Below are 23,485 nucleotides of genomic sequence, written 5' to 3'. Positions count from 1 at the left end.
TCCCTTGGCATTTTGAAGTGAGATCGTTCAAGTATTTAATCAGCATGGTACAGTAAGTAATGTATCTAGAAGTGTTGTTGAAGAAGGAATTATCCCACCCAACTTAGAGAGATGTGATTGAAATAGAGACAGTAGAGCTGTGCAGTGTAGATGAAACATCATAGAACATAGTCTACATTCTGCATTTATCACTGTTACAGGAATTTATGAAAAGTAAATCCACTCTGCACAAGCTTACAGAAGTTTTCTGTCTTAGGGAACCTGCCATCTTTTGCAGTTATTTTCATTTGAGTGGAAACACAGTCTTCCTATGTTTTCTTACAGAAGAGTTTATCTTTTAAAACAGTAGCTGGAAGTCTAAGCATATCTGTCTGTGCATAACTCAGGCATGTGGGAGATGCCTGAAAAGGCTTCTGACAGCCTATTTAATTTGATCTTTTGCTAAAAGTTACTGCTACTGAATCAGTTATTCATAGATAAGATGGTAATTAAAGTTGGAAACAGAGATAAGACATAATCTAGATAAAACCTCATGTCTAGTAATGTAAATTCTCCCCCTGGCATTATTTTTAATTCCTACATTATTTCTGTGGACTTTCTGAATCCAAATTAATTTATGTTATGATTAATATATATTTTCTTAAGCCTTAACCTAACTTCCTGTTCATGTACACGTTTGTGGCTGCTCAAGACACTGAGGTACTGAAACTGGCATCTTTGAACTTCCTTTATTCCTTGTCTCTATTCTAGACCTTTTCCACCTTTCCCTGGCATCCTTCAGATTTTGAATTACATCACATGTCCAGAGAGTACAACCTTCCCAGACACTGCAATCTTGGAGACCAAAGGGAGCATCCTATCCCAAGTTCACCATTAGTGCTCCTGTGGTGACGTACACAAAATATTCAGACACCTGCTAGATGCCAGATCGCTCTTCTCTGAGGATGTGATTATGAGAATCTGTGCAGAAAACAGGGGCACTTATTAATAGTCTGCTGGCAAGTTTAAGTGACTTGTTCTCGACTATGAAAAATTGGTTGTGTCTTCATGTGAAATATCTGTTGCTTTAAAAATAAAATAAAGAAAAAGAAAACCAGTCACCTAATAAAGCAAACTATTGACAAGTGTGTGCCCCTTCTTCTAGGATACTTGCTAGAATATGGGCAGTGTACCAAAGGTAGAGAGCTCCATCTATAGTCAAGGGAAAGAGAAGAACAATTATGTAGAACGTTTCATTCCATCTGTCCTTCATACACAGTTTAGGATTTGATGATAGATGTGCAAGTCTCTCCACTGACTTTGCAGGGAGCCTATGTGACTGATGTAAAATGGGTGTTTAAATGAATGATGACTGAAATTAAACAAGATGAGTCACTCTTAAGCACTTAAAATGTATGCAATAGTTTTGCTTTAGCGTACAAAACAGGCTGTGCATAGTGACAGGAGTTTGGGCAAGATTCTAACTCCATATGTATGAACATATAGCTTTTGTGTGCCACTGGGTTGTCTGGGGTAGGCCTAAGTATCCTCCCCTTGTCCCATTAAATAGGACTTTCTAGATATTGCTTAGTTCTCACACTGGCAGCAGCAGAGATGCTCTCTGCTTGAACGTTTGTGGTAAATAGCTGCACGGGTAGTAGTGTGTCACATAACCACGTCTGTGTCTATACTGGAAACAAATTAGCTGATATCTTCTACTAGTGGTTAGAAGTTGCACCAACTATAAAGCAGAAAATAACCCCACTGTCTTGTTGGCTGTTTTGAGTGTCATGGCAAATCTCAGTATCTGTAATTTCTAACCATCGCCACTGGGTAAATTGGTACTGATCAGCCAGTGCTGACTTGCTGCTCTCATATCACCAACAGAGGGATGAGCAGGAGCTGACTAAGAACTTTGCAGCAAATGCAATGAGACCTTTTGAGATGTAAGGTCAGGAACCTGCTTTGACCCACTTGCTAAGATCCCTCTCGCCAGCGTGCGACTGAGACCATGGAATCTGGGAAAGGCTCTTGTTCTGTTGTGATTTCCTCATCTGCCTTTTGTGAACTGAAGAGAACCCAGGAATAGAATTTCTATTCTGCCAATCAGATTGACCATCCAGGTTTTTCACTCAAGAGATGCATAACACATGATTTACAGAACTGCTGACTGCTGTAGTTACAATTAACACAACACTGCCTTCATCGCTCAAACACTGAGCGGAAACAGGCCGGTAGTTTAATCAATCCACTTTAAAAAGTATTAACTAAACTGGCAGTTTACAGTTCTAGTCAAACTCTAAACAACTGTAAATCTTGTTTTCAAAAATCAACCAGAAAAAATGTGACACATTAAAAATGAATTAGACATCACACACAACCCAAAAGCTGTATAATAAACAGATTACATCCCAATAGTTATAGCTGTGATTTCTGGCACATCACTGGAGAAGAACTCGTGAGATTTCAGAGTGACCTATGTCATAAATCATTGCATTCTCATTTATACTGAGCACATGTATCTAATTTTTCAAGAGCAGCTTCTGAAATTCTGATGAATGGCTTCAGAACTGATTACTGGTATGTAGAAAAAGTGGTGTTGTGAATGCGTAAGTTGAGGAAAGGTAAAAGGGGCTAAAAATACAATCCAGTGAAACCTACACACACAAAAAAAATAATGTATACTAAGTAACAAATGAATAGCTACCCAGGAGATAAGTCCAAAACATGACAAATGTAAAGTCTGTCACACTTTTCTTCAAGACAGATAAATTAAAATAAATTTTCAGTAGAGTTAAACCTATGTAACCATAAATCATATATGTATTTTTCATCCACAGAGGCATCATTTTCTCGATATCCAAATTAATGTTTTCTGTATGTGTTAAAATGCATGTTTTCATAATATGGAATGCTTTATATGCTAAAACAAATCAGACATCCTGAACCAGGAAATGTATTCCAACATATTAATGAAACTCCAGAGATGAAATGTGGCATTCTTATGCCTATCTTATCCACTTAATTTATCTACATGATCTTTTTACAGAATGTCTGAGATTGCCCTCCCCCCCATACACAAAGTTGAATAAAAAGCTATGCAACCAGTAAACTGAAATTCATGTGCCCTGACTCTCCATAGTTGTATGTAGACACCATAGACATCCCATCAGACATGGGATTTTCTCAGTTTTGTCTTTAAAGTAACAAGAAGTAAAACTGGTGAAACCAGTTATAGCATTTGTGTAAAAGGCTGCCATTACAACGCATGCTGAAAAATAATGTAGAACACTTTTATGCCGTGCCCACCTTTAAAGATTTATCTGTGTCAGCAGCTGGGGCACATGGTTGAATGTGTCACATGATTGTAGCATGTAGATTCTGATTTGGTGTTGAAAGAAACTCCTTGGCCGATAAGTAATGAAATGAAACGGCAAACATGCCATCACCTAATAAAAACATCAATTCATGAGAAACATTAACTGCCTTTTCTGAATACTCCCTTTTTTAATTGATATATTTGATTTTGTCATAAGAAATAAATTAATGTCGCTTTAATTATATGTGCTGAGCAGTAACTATAGAGAGGGGAAATTTTATAAGGAAGCTATTACCTTTTGTCCAGTCTCTATTTGCAAGGTTCAAAATGGCCAGCATTCGTTAAACTTTATTACTGAGGTTCATGAAAGTTTCTTTGGATTAGAAAGGCATAACCTTCTGTCCCGGTTTAGAACGGCGTTGCAGCTTTTCATTAACCTGGAAACCTCCTATTTACATGGTTCACAGCCTGGTCTCAGCTCACTTGGAGGTAACAAAGGGTGTCGGGACAAGAGTGCAGCAGGGGGCTCATCCTTTAGGGCTGCCATCTGAATTTGATCAGGTCAACTGCTTTAACTCCTACCTCATTAGGTAAAATAAAATGGAGATTATGGTGTGTGGAAGGATCAGATTGCAGACAGCAAGCTCTGCCTCCTGACACTCACTGCTGATTTTGCATTTTGACAAGACCTTGCTCACTGTTTTCAGATCTGTGTTACAGCAGGATTTAAAATAATTTGAAGTTAAGGCAATTTGTGTCTGCCTGCATTTCAGAACTTAACCAGAGAAGAGTGAAATAGTAAGTGAAGACGCATTAGTCTCAAAGGCAAGTTATCTACTAGAGAGATGTCACTGTGTAGCATTAGCTCAATGCTGATAGACACATTAATTCAGCTTGTCAAGCAGTGCCTAGCTCTTCTCTTTTACAGTTTAGGCTAACAGTAAATTTGAACAAATCTGACAAAAAGAAAAAGTTTAGGCAGATTATTATCACTACTACTGAACATAAGATTAAATAATTTATTTTGATTAGTGATAATTAACTTTTCTGTTCCATTTCTTTTTAGTTACTGCTTTTAGTGTTTATGGATTGTAAAAGTTGTTTAAAGTTCAATGTGTTTTTTACATTATAGTGCCTTTTTGGGTAGAGATCAGTATCACTGGGTACTCATAATAACAAAATTAATAATGAAAATCTTTGCCACTTGGCTGTCTGCTGGAAGCATTTCCCAACAGATCTCACCTGTATCTGCCATATATTAATAGGAAGATCATAAATGGCAAAAAGTGGACCAAGATATCAGTTAGTCTGTTAACAACTACTTGGCAAATCTCTTACAAAGATGATGGTTCTTATCCCTCACACTCGGCTTGATTTTCTTTAGTACAAACAGGTAATAAAAGCAGGTGGTGTTTAGCAATTAGGTGGATCTCTTTTTTCTCTCACTCCATTTGTTAGTAGGATTTTCTTTAAATTCCTCCTCCTTATGCTAAGAGTAGCAACTCTTAGCCATTGAAGAGGAAGTGGAAATATCAAAATTAGAAGTAAATTTACATTATTTTTGCAATTATTCCTTTATAAATCAAGAGTTAGCCAGAAATAAAGACACTAACGTTGCCAAAACAAGAAGCTCCCTTCAGGGAAAGGGACAAAGAGGCAACAAGTAATATGCAACAGATGTGAACATATATAGATTATTTAATGCAAAGTAGAATGTATATTATTCTATGATTAGAAGCATAGCATAAAATTGTTTTAAGCTGACTTAAGATTTGTTATTCTAGTAAAAAGCAACTGAGAAATACGCAGTACTGTTATATTCTAAGTGAACTTAATATGTCTGAATTTAAAGTCATTAGCTTTCAGAAAACTACAAGTTGCACAATCCATAATAATGTGTCTCTTTAGTGACATGGGCTGCATGACAATATTTAATTTCTTCTGCATATTATACACCAACTTCAACATCTTTGTTGCTAATGCAAGCTGATTCATTTGCAGACTCTAATTTATCCTGAGGATTTAATGAGGAAGGGGCCTCAAAAAATAAATGCCTTCTTGCACATTTTTGTAACCAAAAAGTATATTTTGTGAAGATGTTTGAAGGTGAAATTTTCCTCTAAGAATTTTCACAGGAAAAACCTTGCCAGTTCCAAAAACAAGCCACAGAGAGGTAGAAAACATCTATTTTTATTAAACAATTCCCTTTAATGAAAATACTGAAAAGGTTTTTATTTAAGGAATGCATCATAAGGCATGTGCACAAATTCTTGCACTCTTGAGACCCAGATAATTTCAGTCTTCCTGTGTTCCCATCTACTTCTACTGCCAGCCTCCCATTTCTCCCTAACCTTTTCAGTTTCTAACGTTCTGTCTCTTTTTCCACTCACCACCAGTGGCTGTTTTTTTGGGTTTTTTTTTCCTTCAAATCTGTCCACATGTATCTCATCCGTACTCTCTTGTTCTTTGCCTTGTTCAACTTCCAGTTTATTCCTCTGAGTTTGTCTCCCCTTCACTTAAATGCAGTCTTTGCTTGCTATGTTTTCTTTCAACTCTTTTAGATGAAGGCATTACTTTCTGCTACAAACACAGCACTTGCTGAGATCTCATACTATGCTGAGCATGTATGAGATACTCTGGTATAAAACAGAACAGACTGCATCAGTAAAAATGAAAGTATTTAAAGCAAAACTGTTAATTTTGGTGTGAATTGTATATAGGCACACAAAAGCAGCTTCATGATGAAAAATAACACAAAGTTTTTGCTCGGCTGCATGATCTCATAAATGTTTGCATCAGTAAAACAGAAAGTCTGACAACAAACAACGATGGAGATAAGAACTTCTTCAGTTGGCTTTGCCATTAGCAGAACCATTCACCAAATCACATCCTTAGTGGAAAGTGCAAAATGTTAATGGTACATTTCTGTCTTCCTGAAGAAGGACAACTTAACCCTAGCAGTCCAATCTGTAGCTCAAATCCTGGAAAAGATGGTGCTCTTTGAGCTGCCAGAGGACTCATTACACTACCCAAGTTTTCCTTTATGATAATGTCCAGTTGCCACTTCAGTAGGCCTGTTCCCACTTGGATGCAAAGCAAGCTCAGCTGCCAACTGTTATACTTTGCCAACGACTCAGAATGGCAAGTTCTCAAAATTGAGATATTTATTACTCTCTATTATCAGCTTCCTAAAACAACGGTATTACTTCCTGTCCTGTTAGAAAACTGAGGAAAATGCAGCAACTACACTCTTGCTGAAGCAGTATAAGAAAGTCATGCTGATACATGGTGAGAGAACAATTGCAAAATTTCTCTTTGTTTTGGTCACTTGAGAACAATTGCAGCCATGCAGCCTGTCTGAATCATCTGGCAGAGCGCAGAGTGATTCATGGAGGCTTGGAGAGGCGGGTGCAGGCTGCTCCCCAAAGAGCAGCAGACCAAAACCAGAGCAACAGAGTAGGCCTCACTGGTCTCATTCTTGAGGGTGAATAGACAAAACTTTTCCAACATAATAAACTCACACTTTTTGGATCCAGGGACACCCTCTCAGGTCATGTTCTCTCAGAGTGTTTAAGGGAGTAATAGCAAAGGCTCCTGCCCAGACCATTTGACAAGAGGAGTAAAAGGGAGCACTGCCCATGCCTTTGACAATCCGCCACAAGGAATAAATCACAGAGCAATATAACACAAATGATTAATTTGTGGTGATTAGAAGAGATGTGGTGCCACACCTGGAGAAAGGCAGGTGTGGCTTCCAAGGGGTGAGAAAGCAAAACAAGTACAGAAAAATGCTGTCTGTTGTTCTGTTCAAATGCTCTGAAATCTGCAGAAGGGAAGTTACACTGCTAGAACCCTACTTGTTTTTTGGTTTTTTTGTGTGTTTTTTTTTCCCCTTAAGTCTGTCTCCCTTTAGGAATCATTGGCAGTAGTACAACCATCTCTAGAACTCTGGGAATGATGTCCTAAGCCAATTCAGGTCAACGAGAGAAGTTTCAGAGACTAGACTTCTTTCTTTCCATTCTTGCCATTTTATTTGTATGGTAGTGTGTAAATATTGTTCAGGATCCAGTTCATGATGCCAGATTTCTACTTTAACACTGTAATGTTATGCAGATTCACTGTGCATGCCAGTCAAGCTGAACATGAATTGTCTAGAACCTGACCTGTTTTCTTCAGGAAAAAAAGCAGAAGCGTGAAGTTTTGCAAGAAAAGAAAGGAGAAAAGAATCAAATACACAAACCATCTGGATTTGCATCAGTTATTCTAACTGATCATTTATGCCTTTAACTGAGCCATAAAATCATTACTGAAAATAAAATAGATATGATAAATTGTTGTAGTTTTTTAGTAAATCCAGTGTATACAGTGATACCAGTAATAAGCATCTTTTCATAGTTATTTATGGTAGATTAATTACCTCTAAGATTCTCTCTGCTTCAATATTGCACTTAATTAATTTCTGCGCATTTCTCCATAAGCAATTTTACACTATATCAGCTGATACTCTCAACAAATTTTACATACAAATGTTTCTCTGCTTATAGGAGAGATCTTTGAGAACAAATCTTATGTTCTCACTTCAAGAGGTCTGGATCTTTCAACCAAATTTAATAACTATGTATGCCTTGAGAAGATCTTATCTAATGTACTATTGGTCCAGGGTCATTCACAGCCTCGTATTATATTGAAACATGGACAGAGTGTAATTTGTTAATGTCATGAAGGATGAAGTTGGTTAGAAAGGGAAGTGTACACAATTTATAATAACACAAGTGTTTCCTTGCTAATCCCTTGGCAGGTTCATTATCTGTAGAGCCCCAGGCAATAGTTGGCCTATCGTGAGAGTGAAATTTAACCCACAGCATGAAATTAATCCTCAAAGACTTTTGTCTACTCTTTCTAGAAATAATAAATTCTCCTCTCTAACTTTATGTGGAGGTGTTAAATTGGTATATCTAAACTCTGCAGCCTATGTCAGCCTATTGATTTATATTTTGTTAAGTAACATGCAAGTGTATAACAACAAGAACAAGAAATTTTAAGATATGAATTTGTGCTACATTCATTGTTTCTTCTTATAAGTCTTAATCCTTTTTATTTCTTATAATTAGAGAGAAGACAAGGAGTGTGTATGTGTACATATGTGTGTATAAAATCATTCAGATGATTGTATATGGACTTCCTAGGGCTTCTGATTCTATAGTTGAAACAACTGGTAGATGTTTTTAACAGGGACGTTTTTTTTTCTTAAAGCTTCTTAAAATTCTGATGAGGTCTTGTTTCTGCTAAAAAGGATGGATTTATAGTAGAGCTTAGGAAAGTGCTTCTTGATTTAGCTACATAAATATGAATAGATCAGCTGGATTGTTGTTTTTGTTTTTGTTTTTTTTAGAAAATGGTTTAATTTTTTTACATTTACCAAGGGAGAATAGTGGAAACTGATTTGTTCCTCTGCATTTTTCAGAATTACGTTCCTTATTCGTAGCACTATCTAGTCTATACGTCAATGAGCAGTTCTAGGCACTTTCATATATAGACACTATCTAGGTACAGTTGTAGGATTTTTAACACTTTTTAGCCTATGTTTATTAAATATATATCCATTGACACTCCGTATATTTTGGGGTTCATTTTTAGAGAAATTTTCCACTTTTGGAGGCAGCAAGTACTATTTAATCATTGTTTGCAGTTGTCCGTATTATCTACACAGAAGAGCTTCTTCAAGACATTCATTGGAACAACACAAATTCATAGCTCTCAGGGCAGTGACAGAATGACAAGAAATGAAGCAGCTGAAGTGCTTCTTAGTGCACAGTCCTAACCTGGGCAGAAAGTTTGCAGGCTTCTTGGAGGTCATTTTCTGACCAGATCTGGAAAGATGTTACTTTTCCGATCATTTTTATTCTTCAGACATAATTTATAACAGTGGTGCATAAACTGAACCTTTCTCACTTCACACATTCCTTAAAAGATAATTAGTTCCTCAAGTCATATCACGTTCCCACAGCATATTTCAGGAAAGCTACACTTGTGCACACATATAGTGGTAGGGAGGGAAATGGCACTTGCTGAAGAATGCTGAACATAATGGTAATCAGAGTGTCTTTGATCCTAAAAAAGACTTTAAGACATATTAAAGATGCCTGTTGAAATTAAGAAGAGATGAGATGTGGTGTAGATGTAGGGAACATCTGAAAATTTCATACCTTGTTGTGATATTTATTGTTCAGGATAGGAATTCCTATAGAAGTTTCTCATATGAAGTTGAAACATCAGATTCTAATGTATTTTCTAAGCTGCTCTTTCTGTTGATGGAAGCTGATGGCTTTAAACATTGTAATTTGATACAGTATGGTACAATAAATCTATACCATATAGTAATTCAGATATCATTGATGTCTACATTATGACTGTACATTCAATAAGTAGTAGAGAAAAAAGGGAAATTTCAGAATTGCAGAGCTTGGTTATGGGTGTTAGAGATGACATTCAAGGAGCTGAAGTGCTGATATGTTGCTCATATTTTGACCAATGATCGTCTGAAGGTGCAATCTGCTCTCTATATATTGTGTTCTTTGGACCACACTCTTCTCTGTCCTACCAGTTTTCAGAATTTTTCTCACTGCCAGTGCATCCTTCAGTCATTTCCCCTGCGACTGACTTTCCCCATTTGCCCATTTCTTGGCCCACAGTATCATAGTGAAAACTTCTTGCAACAAAATCAGCAATGGTGTTGATCATGAGTCTGTGGTTTCTGCAAACACTTCCAGTGATGAGTCGTCATCTTGTGATCTCCAAAACAGCAGGGTTAGTAGGTGATATGTCTCCTAGCTGGTAGGCAGGATGGCTATTTGCATTTTCAAGAGAGTCTTGAAACAGAAGAAGGCTAAAAACTACCTAGCATGTAATGAAACTGGAAATTCTCTTCTGCAGACCCTTAAGGTCAAGTTTGTTATCAGAGAGATGTTTGTTCTTGCTTTACATGGCTCTCTCTTTGGAAGAAGCAGAGTACAACTTCCTATCTCTGTAGTTGCTTCCGCCATTAACATATAGGCTAAGAAAAAGAGGAGGAAATGTAGTATGGCTAACGTGTACTTTTTTATTTATTGCACTCTTATTCAGTTCGGCCTTAAACAGCAAATAGCAATTTATAGACCAACAAAGACGTAACCCTATTTGTAATCTTGCTTGTTATATATAATTTTATACATAGTAATTGTCTTCAAAGTCTGTATGAAACATTGTCTTTTCAGTCATATTTCAAGCCCATTTTATTTGTCAGTAGGCATTCAATAAATCAATACATCAATTAGCTTTATCTCTAAGGCCATGTACTGCTACAAAGACTTGACTAAGCGGGTGTGTGGAAGATGTGCTGAACATGATAAGGAAACACAGAAGTAGTCCCTGGGAAATAATGCATGACAACATCACTCTTAGGGTTCAGTAGCTGAGCAGATCAACTATGTTAGCATAGTCTGCCTGGAGAACTTAAGCAAAATATCTTTTAAAGTCTTCTGTGAGTGGAGAATTTTTTCTAGTTTCCAGCTGATGATTAATGGTACATTTTGTTTTCTCAGGTCATTGTAGCAGAATCTTCAAATCTTTCTTTGAAGTTTTTCATGAAATCAAAAACAGTCATTTAACTTTTTTTTTTCTTTATTTCTTTCATTTCTTTTTGAAAGCATTACATAAAAGACACAGGACTGCAAATATGCAGTGAAATCTGTTGAGAAGTTTATCCTCCAGCTACTGTACTGCCTGCTTCCCATGAAGACTTGCAGTCCTCTCTTTTTTTCAGATGTTTCCCTGTTTTGTACCTTTAAAATTATCAGCGCTTGGAAAAGTCTTGTTAAATCTGAAAGAAGTCCTGTTTTTCCTTGGACTAAACAATGTTTCAGATATTGATTAAAAAGAAAACTCTCCCTTTATTCCTGAAGTTAGTAAGAAATATTATGGAAAATTGCGTTAACTCTTGCAAATCCCTCTACAACTATAAAAGTACAAATGAGATCGTCCCTGCTGTTTCAGTCAGGCCTATGAACCTCAGAGCAATAGGATATTTATAAGAAAATTCCAGACATAGCAGTGGTGCCGTGATCCATATGACCCAGTTTCCAGTCTTTGTCTATCCTCCTGTCTTTAAGGAAAAACAGAGGGGCATAAAATGAAAACTTGGAAGATCACAAATCATTGTTATGACTCATTATAATGAATGATTTGTGCATTACTTTATGGAGTAGTTAGGTTGGTTTGGGGGAAAAAAAGGATACCCTCCTTTCTAATTTTCACCACTTTATGCCAGTTTTCAAGCAATTGTCTTTTCTAAAACAGTAGTACTCTTCTTTCCACATGTCTTAGATAACTACTGAGTTTTTTCAGCTGGGAGAGTGTGTTGTGATATAAAGGTGCACTCTTGCATTGCTATTGTTAAGAGCCTGTTAGTGTTTCCATTACGCATTAAATCTTGTTTTCTGGTGTTTATTAGCAGGCCATAAAATAGTTGAAGTCAAACTTTGATAATTTTCAAAATGTATTTACAAATAAGATGAATCATCTGACTGGGAGAAGGTTATTAGTTTTGCAAAAAAATATATGTATGCATATATATGCATATCCTGACAGCTTTGCAGAAATTGTGATTCACAGTTTTGGATACTCATAATGAGTCTTCTGGCCACAGCATACAGCCTGTATTCTAGATTCTCCCAAGTTTTGTTTAACATTGTTCTTTTGTTGTTACCTATTAATAGTATAAGTGTTACAAGAAAATAAAAATAAATCTACTAAAGGGTGAAAATAGCTGCTATTGCTGCTCCTACAGAGTAGTTCACTATACTGCATTAGGGAGAACTCTCCTTCTTTATCTTCATGCTGTGAGTTAGTAGGATATATTCCGAAGTGTCAAAGTTTTCACATTCTAGGATATAGTTTAACTTGTCAGACAGAGATTTGCTTGAAGCGTGTGGCTATATATCCATTGAGACTAAAAGATACCGGCATGCTACCATTTCAACATGCAGCAAACTTAAACTCCTGAGATCACATTTTTGTTTTTCTTGTTACAAAGAGGGAAGTGTACTCTTTCAGACAAATTGTGTTACAGAAAGTGAGAGAGTTCCAAAATTTTACAGTTTTACTTTAAGTTAAAACAGCAGAAATTCATAGCACTTCAGAGGAAATTTCATCCTTAATTTGCCTTGTTGTACCCTACTGTATGTTAAGAGTTGCTGAGGTCGCTAAGCACTGCCTGATAATGAATTCCATATAAGCTGCAATATTGGAGCGCAGCTGGGTGAGTAAGAATTGAGTTTCAGTCTTTAATTCAGAATTTCCTCATTTTACTAGTTTTATTTCAAAGTGTAGTGCTGCTTGAAGCATGTGGGCTTTCTATTGCTTGGCTATACAAATTAATAGAAAAAATGACGTTTTAACCTGGAATCAACATATGCATAGAAGGTAATGCTCATGTTACTTCTATTTGTCATCAGTCTTTTTAAAATGGTTTTCTGTCAATAAGAGAAGTTATATAAAGGTTTTCAAATACAGAGCATTTTGTATATTTTTCAGGAGGGTAAGCTGGGCTATATCCCTTTCAGTATTTTCAAAACTTCAGCCACAATGTCTTAATCAGATCTTAAATATATTCCAGTACAAGCATGGGAGGTTGGGTGAACACTCAAAACTAACACTTCTTTCAGCAACTCACAATTTGATTTTGGCTCTTTTCCACTGAAAATGAGTTTGGATTTTTGTATTTCTTTCCTTTCCTTTGAGAAAAAAGATATTTTTGGTTATCTTTACTACTTTGGCCATAGGGAACAAGTGTAATGTATATTTTGTTGTGCTTTGCAAATTTTGTTGTGCTTTGCAAATTTTTTGTGATAAATCATTTTAATACACATACAAAAAAAGAATACACTAAGCTGGGATTTATCTCATCAAAAAACTTAAAGTGCTAATGAACCCTGTTAAAAATTAAACAACCCTTCAAAAATGTCTCCCCCAAAAGAAATAAAGCTGCAACAATTTTCCTGCCCTCTCAGAAGGAAAAGTGCTGTGTGATTACCAGAAAGGAAACTGAAATCAAAGCTTTGTTTAAAAAAAAAAAAAAAAAAAACACTTGGCTCCTTCTGTAGGAATTGCTGAAGAAAAAAGTATCTTTATCCTGTGGGATATATATTTTCCTAAGTGCATATTATTTCAGTATTTAAACTGGAAGGCTTTATGAATAATGATTACTATTCATATTTAAGAGTAATTATTCCTTTGAATCCTTCCTGTGGCTTATCAGATACATGTTTTGTTTTACAAAGCTGCTTGAAGATTTGCCTTTGTATCTTTTTGAGGTAATAAAGAATAACCTTACTTTTTATAGGCAGCTAAATTAGTCTTCTTATCTGATATAATTGATCTCATAACAATTTTAGATGATTGATAAAATTTTCATACTTAGTTTAAATTTTTCAAAGACTGTAATTTGCAGAGGCTCAGTAACGGATTCATTGATCTTAGTAATGGCACAGGGCACAAGAATGACTTTTCTGGATTAGGTTAAATTCCATCTAATCCAACAGAGAAAGGTCAAAATTTTTATAATAGCAATTCAACTAAGATAAGGAACTGGACATTTTTGTTAAGCAGACACATGTTACACACACAAATCAGCCAAACCACATTTTCATTTTACCCTGAATTGGGACTGGTTGCTGGAGTCTTTATGTAATATAATCTAATATCTGACTTCTTGTGAAATCTTTTCTAGTTGTTAGTTTGTATTCCTCATCACTTTGTCTGTTGTTCATCTATAAGCTGCTTTGAAGGAAAACATTCTAGACTTGATCCAAACATAATGAAAGCCAGACTTCTGTTGATGTATTAGGCCATCGGTAATTACCCATATGTAAAATCACAAGAAGAAACTTCATCATCTCTGACAATGCAAAATTATTCCTCATCCTGCCAATTTCAGTGCTTTGTTCTGCTTAGATAAATGACAAAAACTTCCATAAATTTTAGGAAGTAGAGATTACAAGAGGTTTTAGAATAAAGTATCATTCTTAAAAACAAAGAATGTTTTTGCTGTTTCTAGTTTCTGCACATTCACCAGCATAACTAAGCTTTATATGCAATAAGATATAGACAAAAAACACAAGTCTTTAAATTTACATATCACATTTACAGTTGTCACTTCCTAGCCAGTCTTATCTTCATGAGATCATAGATCCTTAACCAAGTGGAAGGGCTGGTACTTTGGGAGGACTGTGTAGCAGCTCAGAGCTGCCAGTTGTGCCTGCGCAGCCAGAGACACAAGAGCATAGCAGAGCTTGGAGGCTGGCAGCTGAAGCCAAGTGTGCCTGTGCAATAGGTGGGGAGGACATCTGCACTGAGCCCCTTTTATAGGTTCACCCTGATAAGGATTATGTAACAGTGTCAGTACAGGAAATCAGAAGAAGATAGAATTTCCTTTGAACATAAAATATACTGGACTCAGAAATCAACTGGGTCTGAGGCCTTGCTCCTTCAAGTGTGCTTGCACTTCCAATTCCAAGCTTAAGTGAACAAAACAAAGGTTTTTTTATTACCTGGGCACTGAGCACTGCCCATGTTGTCACTATTTTAATCTTTCAAACAAAAGCAAACTTGAACAACACTGTTTCTCTGACCAACTTTTAATGAGCAATGAAAGAATGGTAGTTTTTGGGGTTTTTTGTTTGTTTGTTTGTTTTTGTTTGTTTGTTTTGAACTCTCCTACACGTGCACATGCATTTATGGAATCTAATTGCTAGAAATATTTAGGACTTGATCTTAATTTCTGCTATATTTCTTGCTCAGAAAAACATTAAATAATTTCTATTTGACTTGTATAATTAGTTATTTTTGTTATTAGGAGAGTTATCAGAGGAGATTTGCATTAAACATGACATGGATTAATCTGACCTGCTTCTGGTAATGTTTGTTTTCACTAAATATTCTCTTCTAAAGCTATATATTGAGGAAAATTTCTTTCTATCACCTTAACTTCTGCACACTTTGTCCCATATACATAATGGAAAAGTCAATGCAGTGTTCAAAAAAGAAAGTAGTTTTCGTTAGTACAAAATACAGCTCTTATTTCTAAAATGCTTTATTACACCCTAGTGGCATACATAGTGCTGCTTTTTTTCCCAGTGATATATTTGGTACACTGATAAATAAATTAGTACATATGAGAATTCATCAGTTTGTGTTTGATAACCTTATTTTACTTTTATATCCAATGACTGATGTTCTAACTTGCATGAAAGTCATCTCTGCAGAGGATTTTCAATATCGTTATAATTATTTCCATTTTTACTACTTCTTTCTTCTCCAAAAATAAATGTTCTTCCAAAACACATAGTGGTAAATAAAGTAAAAAGCATCGCGAATTGCGTCTAAGTGAATAAGATTTTCATGTAGGTAAGTTTTGAAATCTGTTTTGATAATACTTCTCTAGCAACAATTCTGATAGAATAAATGTGAACTGTATGAAAGTAGACAAATTCTATGGTTAGATGGAGGCAAATCAACATCTACAATAGAGGATGACTGTGGTAAGGTCTGTTCTTCACCTGTTTTCTGTGTTACCACTTTATAGTACATGTATAAGTTTTTTGCTTTTAAATAATCATCAAAATAATACTAGAAGGCTTAAAATACAACCTCTGCAATGGGGTAATTTATATTTTGCCTTTAAGTAATTGGATTGTTTGTTTTGAAATCTCATATTTAGTTCTTCAACAACTCATATGATTTACTGTTAAAATAAGTGTCTGAATTACACTCTCAATTTAGTTATTATCCTGTAAGTAACATATGCAGTGCAAAGAACCTGAGCCAGAAAAACAAAATAAAATATATTATCAAGGTCCATTTTGCAGTGCAAGGTTTTGCATGAAATCTAAGCATCAGTAGATAGCTCTAACCAGTAGTAGCACCTGAATAAATGTTTAAGTTAGCATAGGGAAATGTTTTTAAATTATGATGCAGTTATTTTTATTATAGATGTGAACCATTAAATGATGTATATTTATATAGAGCTTCAGGCTATACATTCTTGATCAATTTATTGTACTAGGAATAACTACAAAGATGTGTCTGGAATCATGGGAATTACTGAAAGTGCTGGAAAACTGTAAATGTTGTTTTCAGTTTTCAGAATGCTGTACATTTGTTTAAAATTTGTTTTAAATTTAACATTGCACAAATCATTTAATTCGTTTTGTTGTTATGCACATGGCTCTCTTCTTTATATAACTGAACAGCTCAGTAAGTGAGATTATTTGCTTTGGTCCCACGCATGAGAGAAAAACGTTTGGAGCTTTATTCAAAATAGAGTAGAGCATACGATAAAATCCTAACAAGATGTAAAAGGAGGGGAAAATACAGCTAAGTCTGCCACTCGTTGGCAAGCACTGTGACGTGATATAAAGTCTGCTTCTCTGAGTAAATGTTTTTCTTTCCCCCGAACTTTATGGTTGAGAAACTTGTGTGCAGCGCTGTATACAAGCATCAAGAAATTTTAGGATTTATGAATGAGGATGGGCTTTGTAATCACAGTGATGAGTCTGGTCCGTATCACAGAATTTAGTGAGTCTGCTGCACATCACGTTGTAGTTCTTCTACATTGCTGGGACTAGCAGCTCACTTGAATATAGATATGAAAATAACAGTTACTTCCTTTTAGATTTTAGTGTCAATAAGAAAATTTCAGCATTAATTTATAATTTTTATGCAGCCCAGAGCAGTAAATAGAAGGTTGAGGGCTGCTAAGTAACACTGTGATGAACAGAGTTTGAATGCTACATGTACAGATAATTTAGTGACAAAATCCACAACATATTTTTGATGAGATATTCAGCAAGCATGAACAAAAAATTCATTGAGTGACAGAGGGAGAGAGAAATGTTTATATGTATTTATTTATTTATTTTCCAAAAAGAATACATATCTTCTCTTGTAGATACAGATTGTGTTAGAAAAGACTATTTAAAGGACTTTTGCAATACGATGCTTTTGCAGGAATGCTACATTTAAAACAACTTCTAAACTTTTGCAGGAAAGCCTCCTATGGAACGAGGATTTTCTAAAACTTGGAGCAAAATACTGGCCATTATAAAGCCAACAAGAGCTTACAGTTAGGCATTGGAAACAGATATGTGTGTTTGTGTAGAGAAGAGTTGTTTCAGAATATGCACTACCTACTGTTAAAGGCCAAGTTACTCAGAGAACTGGTGAAAGGAGTCAAGCAACACAATTGGTAGGGAGAGTGCTGATTAATGTAGATAATCATAGTTCTCAATGCATACACAGCATTTTGAGCAGGCCCAAGACTTCAAATGAGTTCGCGTGACTTCCACTTTTTAATCCCAACCACATCTCTTCTGGGGTAAGCAGGGAAGGACATTGAAGTTCTTTTTCAAAACAGTATCAAGATACTTTGGTATCAAATGTAGTTACCACAAAGGTGGTGTTCAGACTTGAGGGCATAAAAGACCAAGTCCCACAAGCTGTTGCTGTGACTCAGAAAGGAAACTGTGAGGTCCCCAGGAGCCTGAAGGACCAGAGGTGGGAACAGTGAGGAGAAGCCTGGGAGCTGGCAGCAGGTCCAGGTCAGAGGAAGTTACCTGGGACCTAACACATTCCCATGGCTCTGCCAGCAGTGCCAAGGTGGGACCTTACTGGACAGCCTAAAAAGAGAAGAAGGAGAGGGAAGGAAGGCTGTCGATGGTAGTTTTTAGAGTGAGAATGCTCTCAGTATAGACATCTAGTGACTTGTGATGCTAGTGGTAGCAATAAGCAGTCTGCCTCGCTGTCTGTTCAGCACATCACTGATCAATGACTGCACATAGAGCCTTTCAGACATCAAAATAATTAGTTAGATCAGAAATTAGTGCTCTGATTATATATTAGTTTATCATTTTTGTTCTAGCAAAGCTGGTATCTTGCAAGGCAGGCATCCAGTTTTCAAAAAATGTATGAAATCCAAAGGATTTTAGAAAGAAATGCATTTGAAGCAGAGAAAGCCATTATGAATCCCCCAGTTGTATTCATTCCTCTAAACAATCATTAAAAACAGGTCAGATTGTTTTCTAAAGTGAATGTTTTCACTCTTCTGTATTAATAAGATACTGGGGCTGTTGCCTCCAGAAAAACTAACAGACATTTTTTCAAATCCTCCTTGAGCTTCTTATAACAACTGCTGGTGAACAATTAGCAAGTTCATTAAGAAGTTACACATGATTTTATTGAGGCAAACAATTCTGAATCAAAGAATGCAATTTGCAGATCTAGGTTGAAGCACATAATTGGCATGTATTTTAGGATTGCTGTTAAAGCTATAAAAAAGATTTACTAGGGAAGGAATGGATCCAAAAACCCTAAAGGAGGGAATATGTTACTCATGTAACTCAGTGTTACAAATGAACTCATTTAATACTGAAGTCTTATCTACTTTAAAACAAAAGGAAAGAAAATAAAAATAAATGCAAATCCCTTTTATTTAACTTTTTAGTGAGAAATAAACCTTGTGTTTCTTCATCCAAAATAAAGAAATTACATATTTTTTTCATGTATTTCGTTATGATTTTCAGTATTGCTGTCAAAGATGTCTTTTTAATAAATCATTTTAATTTCGTTGAGAAATTGATAAACTATAATTGTAAAGCCAAATTATATATTTTCACTGTGTTGTTGAGATGCACAGCAAGTGATTAATGCTGCCGTTCTACAAGCACTTGTGCATGCACACATAACTGGGAAGCTTGCATATGTTCTGGAAGGATAAGCTTGAGCATTTGCAAAGCAAGAGAGAAGGAAAGTACGCTGTTCTGAGGATGCTTTAGAAACAGTAATGCTTTGTTCTGAATTTACAAGTCAGCCAAATCTTGAAACTTAAGAAAAGCTTTGAATTAAGAAAGCTTTCCTTCTGAAATATGTACATGAGAACAACTAATTTACTGGTGAATTTCTGCAAGATTTCCTGAAATAAAGACATTTTTGGTTTTGAAATGAGAAGTATACATAATCAAGTTCTAAATATATTCATATTTGATTAGAGTCTACTTTCAATGATAATGTTAGTTGTTTGGTTACTGCAGCGTAAAAGCTTCTGTAGCTGATATTACTATTGGACTTGGTGCAATGACACTGAGGCATTTTCAACTATTAGCCTTCCCCAGAGTTCTTTTCAGACAAAATGTTATGCATCAGCTCTTATTTGAGCATAAGCCTATTGAATAGCATTCTCCTCTCTGCCAACTTGGCAGCACATTCTCCTGCTAATAAAAGAAGTTACCCCAGATAGAGATCCCAGATGTGCCTGAACTACTTTTATTAGAACTACGGAGGGGCTCAGTGTTTCCTTCTGACTGTTTTCAAAAAAGGTGTGGGCTTGCTTTCATAACTACCCAAAGAATTGTATTACATCATTGGATTTTTTTTTCCTCAAAGTGAATAAAACTTTAGATGTGTTAGCACAGAACACAACTTAGGAAATACTGATGTTAAAAACAATAAATGTCTTTTGTCCCAATATAAGCATTGTTTTGATCCTACTGCATTCTGGTGAGAAAGAAAACACTGCTGTTTAACACTGAGTTAAAAATATCTTCATACCTCTGTATTTTAATGAGAGCTAGTGTGACAATCAGAATGATTAACAATAAATGTTTCTAAGAGCAGTGGCTATTACTTTTTCAAAATAAATGTATATATGTAGAAAACATTTGCTGATTAGAATTCTTATTATACGTAGTGATAAAGCCAATTTACCAGTTGCCTAATAGAAGGCTCTTGCAGACTGAAATTAATCATATCAGTGTTTGTTTTGTTTGTTGGTTGATTTGAATTCTATATAATAATCTCAACAGTTATAAAAGATATTTTACTACAAAAGTATTCAAAATTTATCCATACTATTTTGTCGAATGTCTTGTCTGCAGTTTTAAAACTGCAAGAAGTAGGATAATCTAACTGGGATATTGAGTAAAATAATATACTACAAATATATATGTTACTCTTATTGTTACTATTCAAAAATTGTAAATAAAAATATGTTTACAACCGTAAACAAAATCTTGATTTTTCTTTCTAGGCCTTTCAGTTGAAATTTTTATTGTGAAAATATGAATGGAGAAAACAGTTTTATTTAAAATAATCCCTTGCTTTGTTTTAGTATTTGTCTTCTTCATAAATTGCAAAAAATGGCCATTTCTCTGATTGATTTTTATTGTAACTGCATCAAATATAAAAAGAAGGAAACTGCACAGTGGATTCACACAACAGTATTCCATTTCAGATTTTCAAAAACAGGGTTTGATTCAAGGGCTCCTATTAGTTTCAGTGGGCTTTGGATCAGGCACAGGGTTAACAGCTTATTTTTCAAACAACTAGAAGGAGGTGTAAATGTCAAAGGTGATAGTTATACTGTGAGTTCCATAAACTACAAAAAAAATTACTACTAAAGCTCTATTTTTCCTTGGTTTAACAGCTTCTATGAAAACAGTGTTAATAAGTATATCAGGAACAGTATATAATAATGAATCAGATATGTAAAAAGACCTTTAAAACTCCTTTTATATAATAATTGGAAAGTTAAAAGTGACTTTAAATCCCTAACTTCTCATGCTGTGATGTAAATTATATTTTTTTTAGGTTCCAAATTCAAAGAGGGAAAACCGATCCTACCAGTTACAAGAACCTGGGGGACTGTTTTAGGACTATTTTCCAGAGAGAAGGGTAAGAGTATATGTTTTTAAAATTGTCAATTTTATGTGACCTTTTTTTAATCATCCATTTTCCAGACATTAGATCCTCTTTATGCAACTGCCAGAATTCAACAAACATTTAGTCTTACATAATGATCATAATGTAAAAAGCCCTACCATTGCTTACACTCTCAATCCCAAATTTTGCCATTAGGATATGTTTAAAGACTGTGATGAACAGCTGTGCAGAGATACTTGAGTAAACTCTGTTTCAGTGCTGGGAGCTGGAAGGCCACAGCAGTGCATTTCAGTGTCTAGGCTCTTATACCCTGTTTTCCTGGTTTTCTGAACTAGCTCTGCCTGAGCTTGAGTTGAGTGAAGTGCTTGTTTCCTAGCTCTGATGAACAGGTATTCCCAGTTAGCTGTGGTATGCAGTGATTCCAAGACCTCTGTGAGTAAAATTCCACAAGTTTTCAATTGGACAGAATATAGGAAAGGAGTTATGGGCCTTAGCCACCTGAATCAAACTGGCTTCAGAAGGTACCACTGCTCTCTGAGCCACAGCTCCTGAGGGATGTGGGCTCTGATCCAGGGCAGCATTTAAATACACGCTTAATTTTATGGGCAGTCCTGTTAAAGCCAGTGAATGTAATGGGACTGATCACATGCTTAGTTAAGCCTGTTATCCACAGGAGCTCTTCAGGAGTTAGCCTTTAATCAAGGTGGCTCTAATTAGTCAATCCAAGTTTTGAATAGCTGGTAGACTTTCCGTAAGAACTTTGCAAACGTAATTGCAACCTTTTTTTGTCCATATATTGATCAAAATGGAGTTGTGCTCATAAAGAGCACTATAGATACCACATGTGGAGGCAGCATAAGTGCAACAGGGCACAGATTTCTTCTGGCCAGAAGTTGTACTGGAAAAGTAGAGGCAAAAGTAGCAGTGAAAATGAAGAACTAGACCCACTTTTTTTTCTTGTAGTGATAATTAGCTACATTACACTACATATGTATATAGATATAGAATTAGATTTGAATTGCTAAGGAGAGATGTAGAGATACTTCACTAAGGTGTTAAGGAGGGGAATTGTCATATTTGCCCTTATCAGTGGTAGATTTATTTCTGATGAAAGACTAATGCTGTGCATTATACCTACAAGGCGCTGAAAAGTCCCAAAGCTAAAAGGATCACAAAAATTATAATCTATGGCTTCTGGGGTTTTCTAAATTGAGTATGCTCCTTCTAGAAAGATTTTTTTTAATGTTTTCTCTATAGAAAAATAGTAATATTTATTTTCATGTCAATCTAATTTTATTTTTTTTTCAGAAATAGATTCAAAATTAAAACAGTGAGCATTAAGTCAAGCTCACTATTATTTTTTATATTATTGACAAGTCTCAAAATGTAAAATTAGCGATGGGGAGACGTGTCTGGAGAAACAGTCTAAATCAAGAGACTGCTTCCAAGCTAATTTATTTAGGATCTTGCTTTACTGCCTACATGATTATATTGTGTAATTAAATATTTGTAAAACCCACATGCATAAAATACTAGTAAAATGCTGCAAGTGTCAATGTACCATGTAAGATATAATTGCCTTATTATTAATTTTTTGGGGAAAGGAAATAAATGCTTTATCTTCCATTTTTTTTAATATGTTCTGCTTTTCAAATGCTTCTCAGAGATACAGCTATGTCCATTCAGTGGATTTGATTTTGTTTTCACTTTCCCAATAGTCAATGTGATGTGTCAGTATGCTACATAACACATTAACTTTTTGACTATGGAGAAATGTTGAAGTGTGTTAGTACAGTAATCATCTGTGAATGAGCTTCAGAGAGGAAAGATGAATGCTGTGGGCTTTTTTTCTGTGGAATGCTTATGCCTCAATACTTGAACAAAGCTAGATTTTTTAAAAATAAATTTCTGAGTACTAAGGCTTGAAACTTTAACTGGGAATAAATATAATTACATGAAATTGTTATAGATTTAAATAACAACCGAGCAGGGGCTTGCATTAAACTTTCAGCACGGTAGAGCTAATAGAGATTTTTACCTACCAATTGCAATGTAGACTATACTGATGTAAACAAAAGGCAAATTCTTCTGAGTAGCTACTTTTGTCCAGAAAGTTAGAGACAGAAAGTTACATAAAATTAGTCATCAGTAGTCAACAGAAGGCAAAAAATAGGAGATCTCAGATATAATATAGTCTTAAAAGTTGGCTAACAAAGAGCAAAAGTAATCAACTAATCCTTCAAGGGAAATGTGAGAGATTATTTTAAATCTTTAAGTTAATGAAAACCTTAAACCCAAATATCCTTTCCTTGTCCGGCCACTAAATTATACAGAAGAGAGCACCAGAAAGGGCTTCATATTCAGATATCAAGCAAACAAAAACAACACATGACGTATCCAGATTTGAGTGTGTAAATCTGGGGAATTTCATCAAATGAA

At 35.4% G+C, this 23,485-nt stretch overlaps 1 protein-coding gene across 1 annotated transcript in view; it reads left to right on the top strand.

Moving 5' to 3' along the window:
* SLC25A21 (solute carrier family 25 member 21) overlaps positions 1–23,485 on the top strand; it is a 96,393-nt gene that overhangs the window by 18,009 nt on the left and 54,899 nt on the right. Inside the window, exon 2 of the mRNA XM_031553604.1 lies at positions 20,975–21,058. Within this exon, the coding sequence (XP_031409464.1) occupies positions 20,975–21,058 (84 nt within the window). The remainder of the gene's footprint in view (positions 1–20,974; positions 21,059–23,485) is intronic.

This window comes from Meleagris gallopavo, chromosome 5, assembly GCF_000146605.3.
Source record: "Meleagris gallopavo isolate NT-WF06-2002-E0010 breed Aviagen turkey brand Nicholas breeding stock chromosome 5, Turkey_5.1, whole genome shotgun sequence".
Classification (NCBI taxonomy): Eukaryota; Metazoa; Chordata; class Aves; order Galliformes; family Phasianidae; genus Meleagris; species Meleagris gallopavo.
Note: the sequence above shows the minus strand (reverse complement) of the source record. Positions and strands in the feature narration are given on the sequence as shown.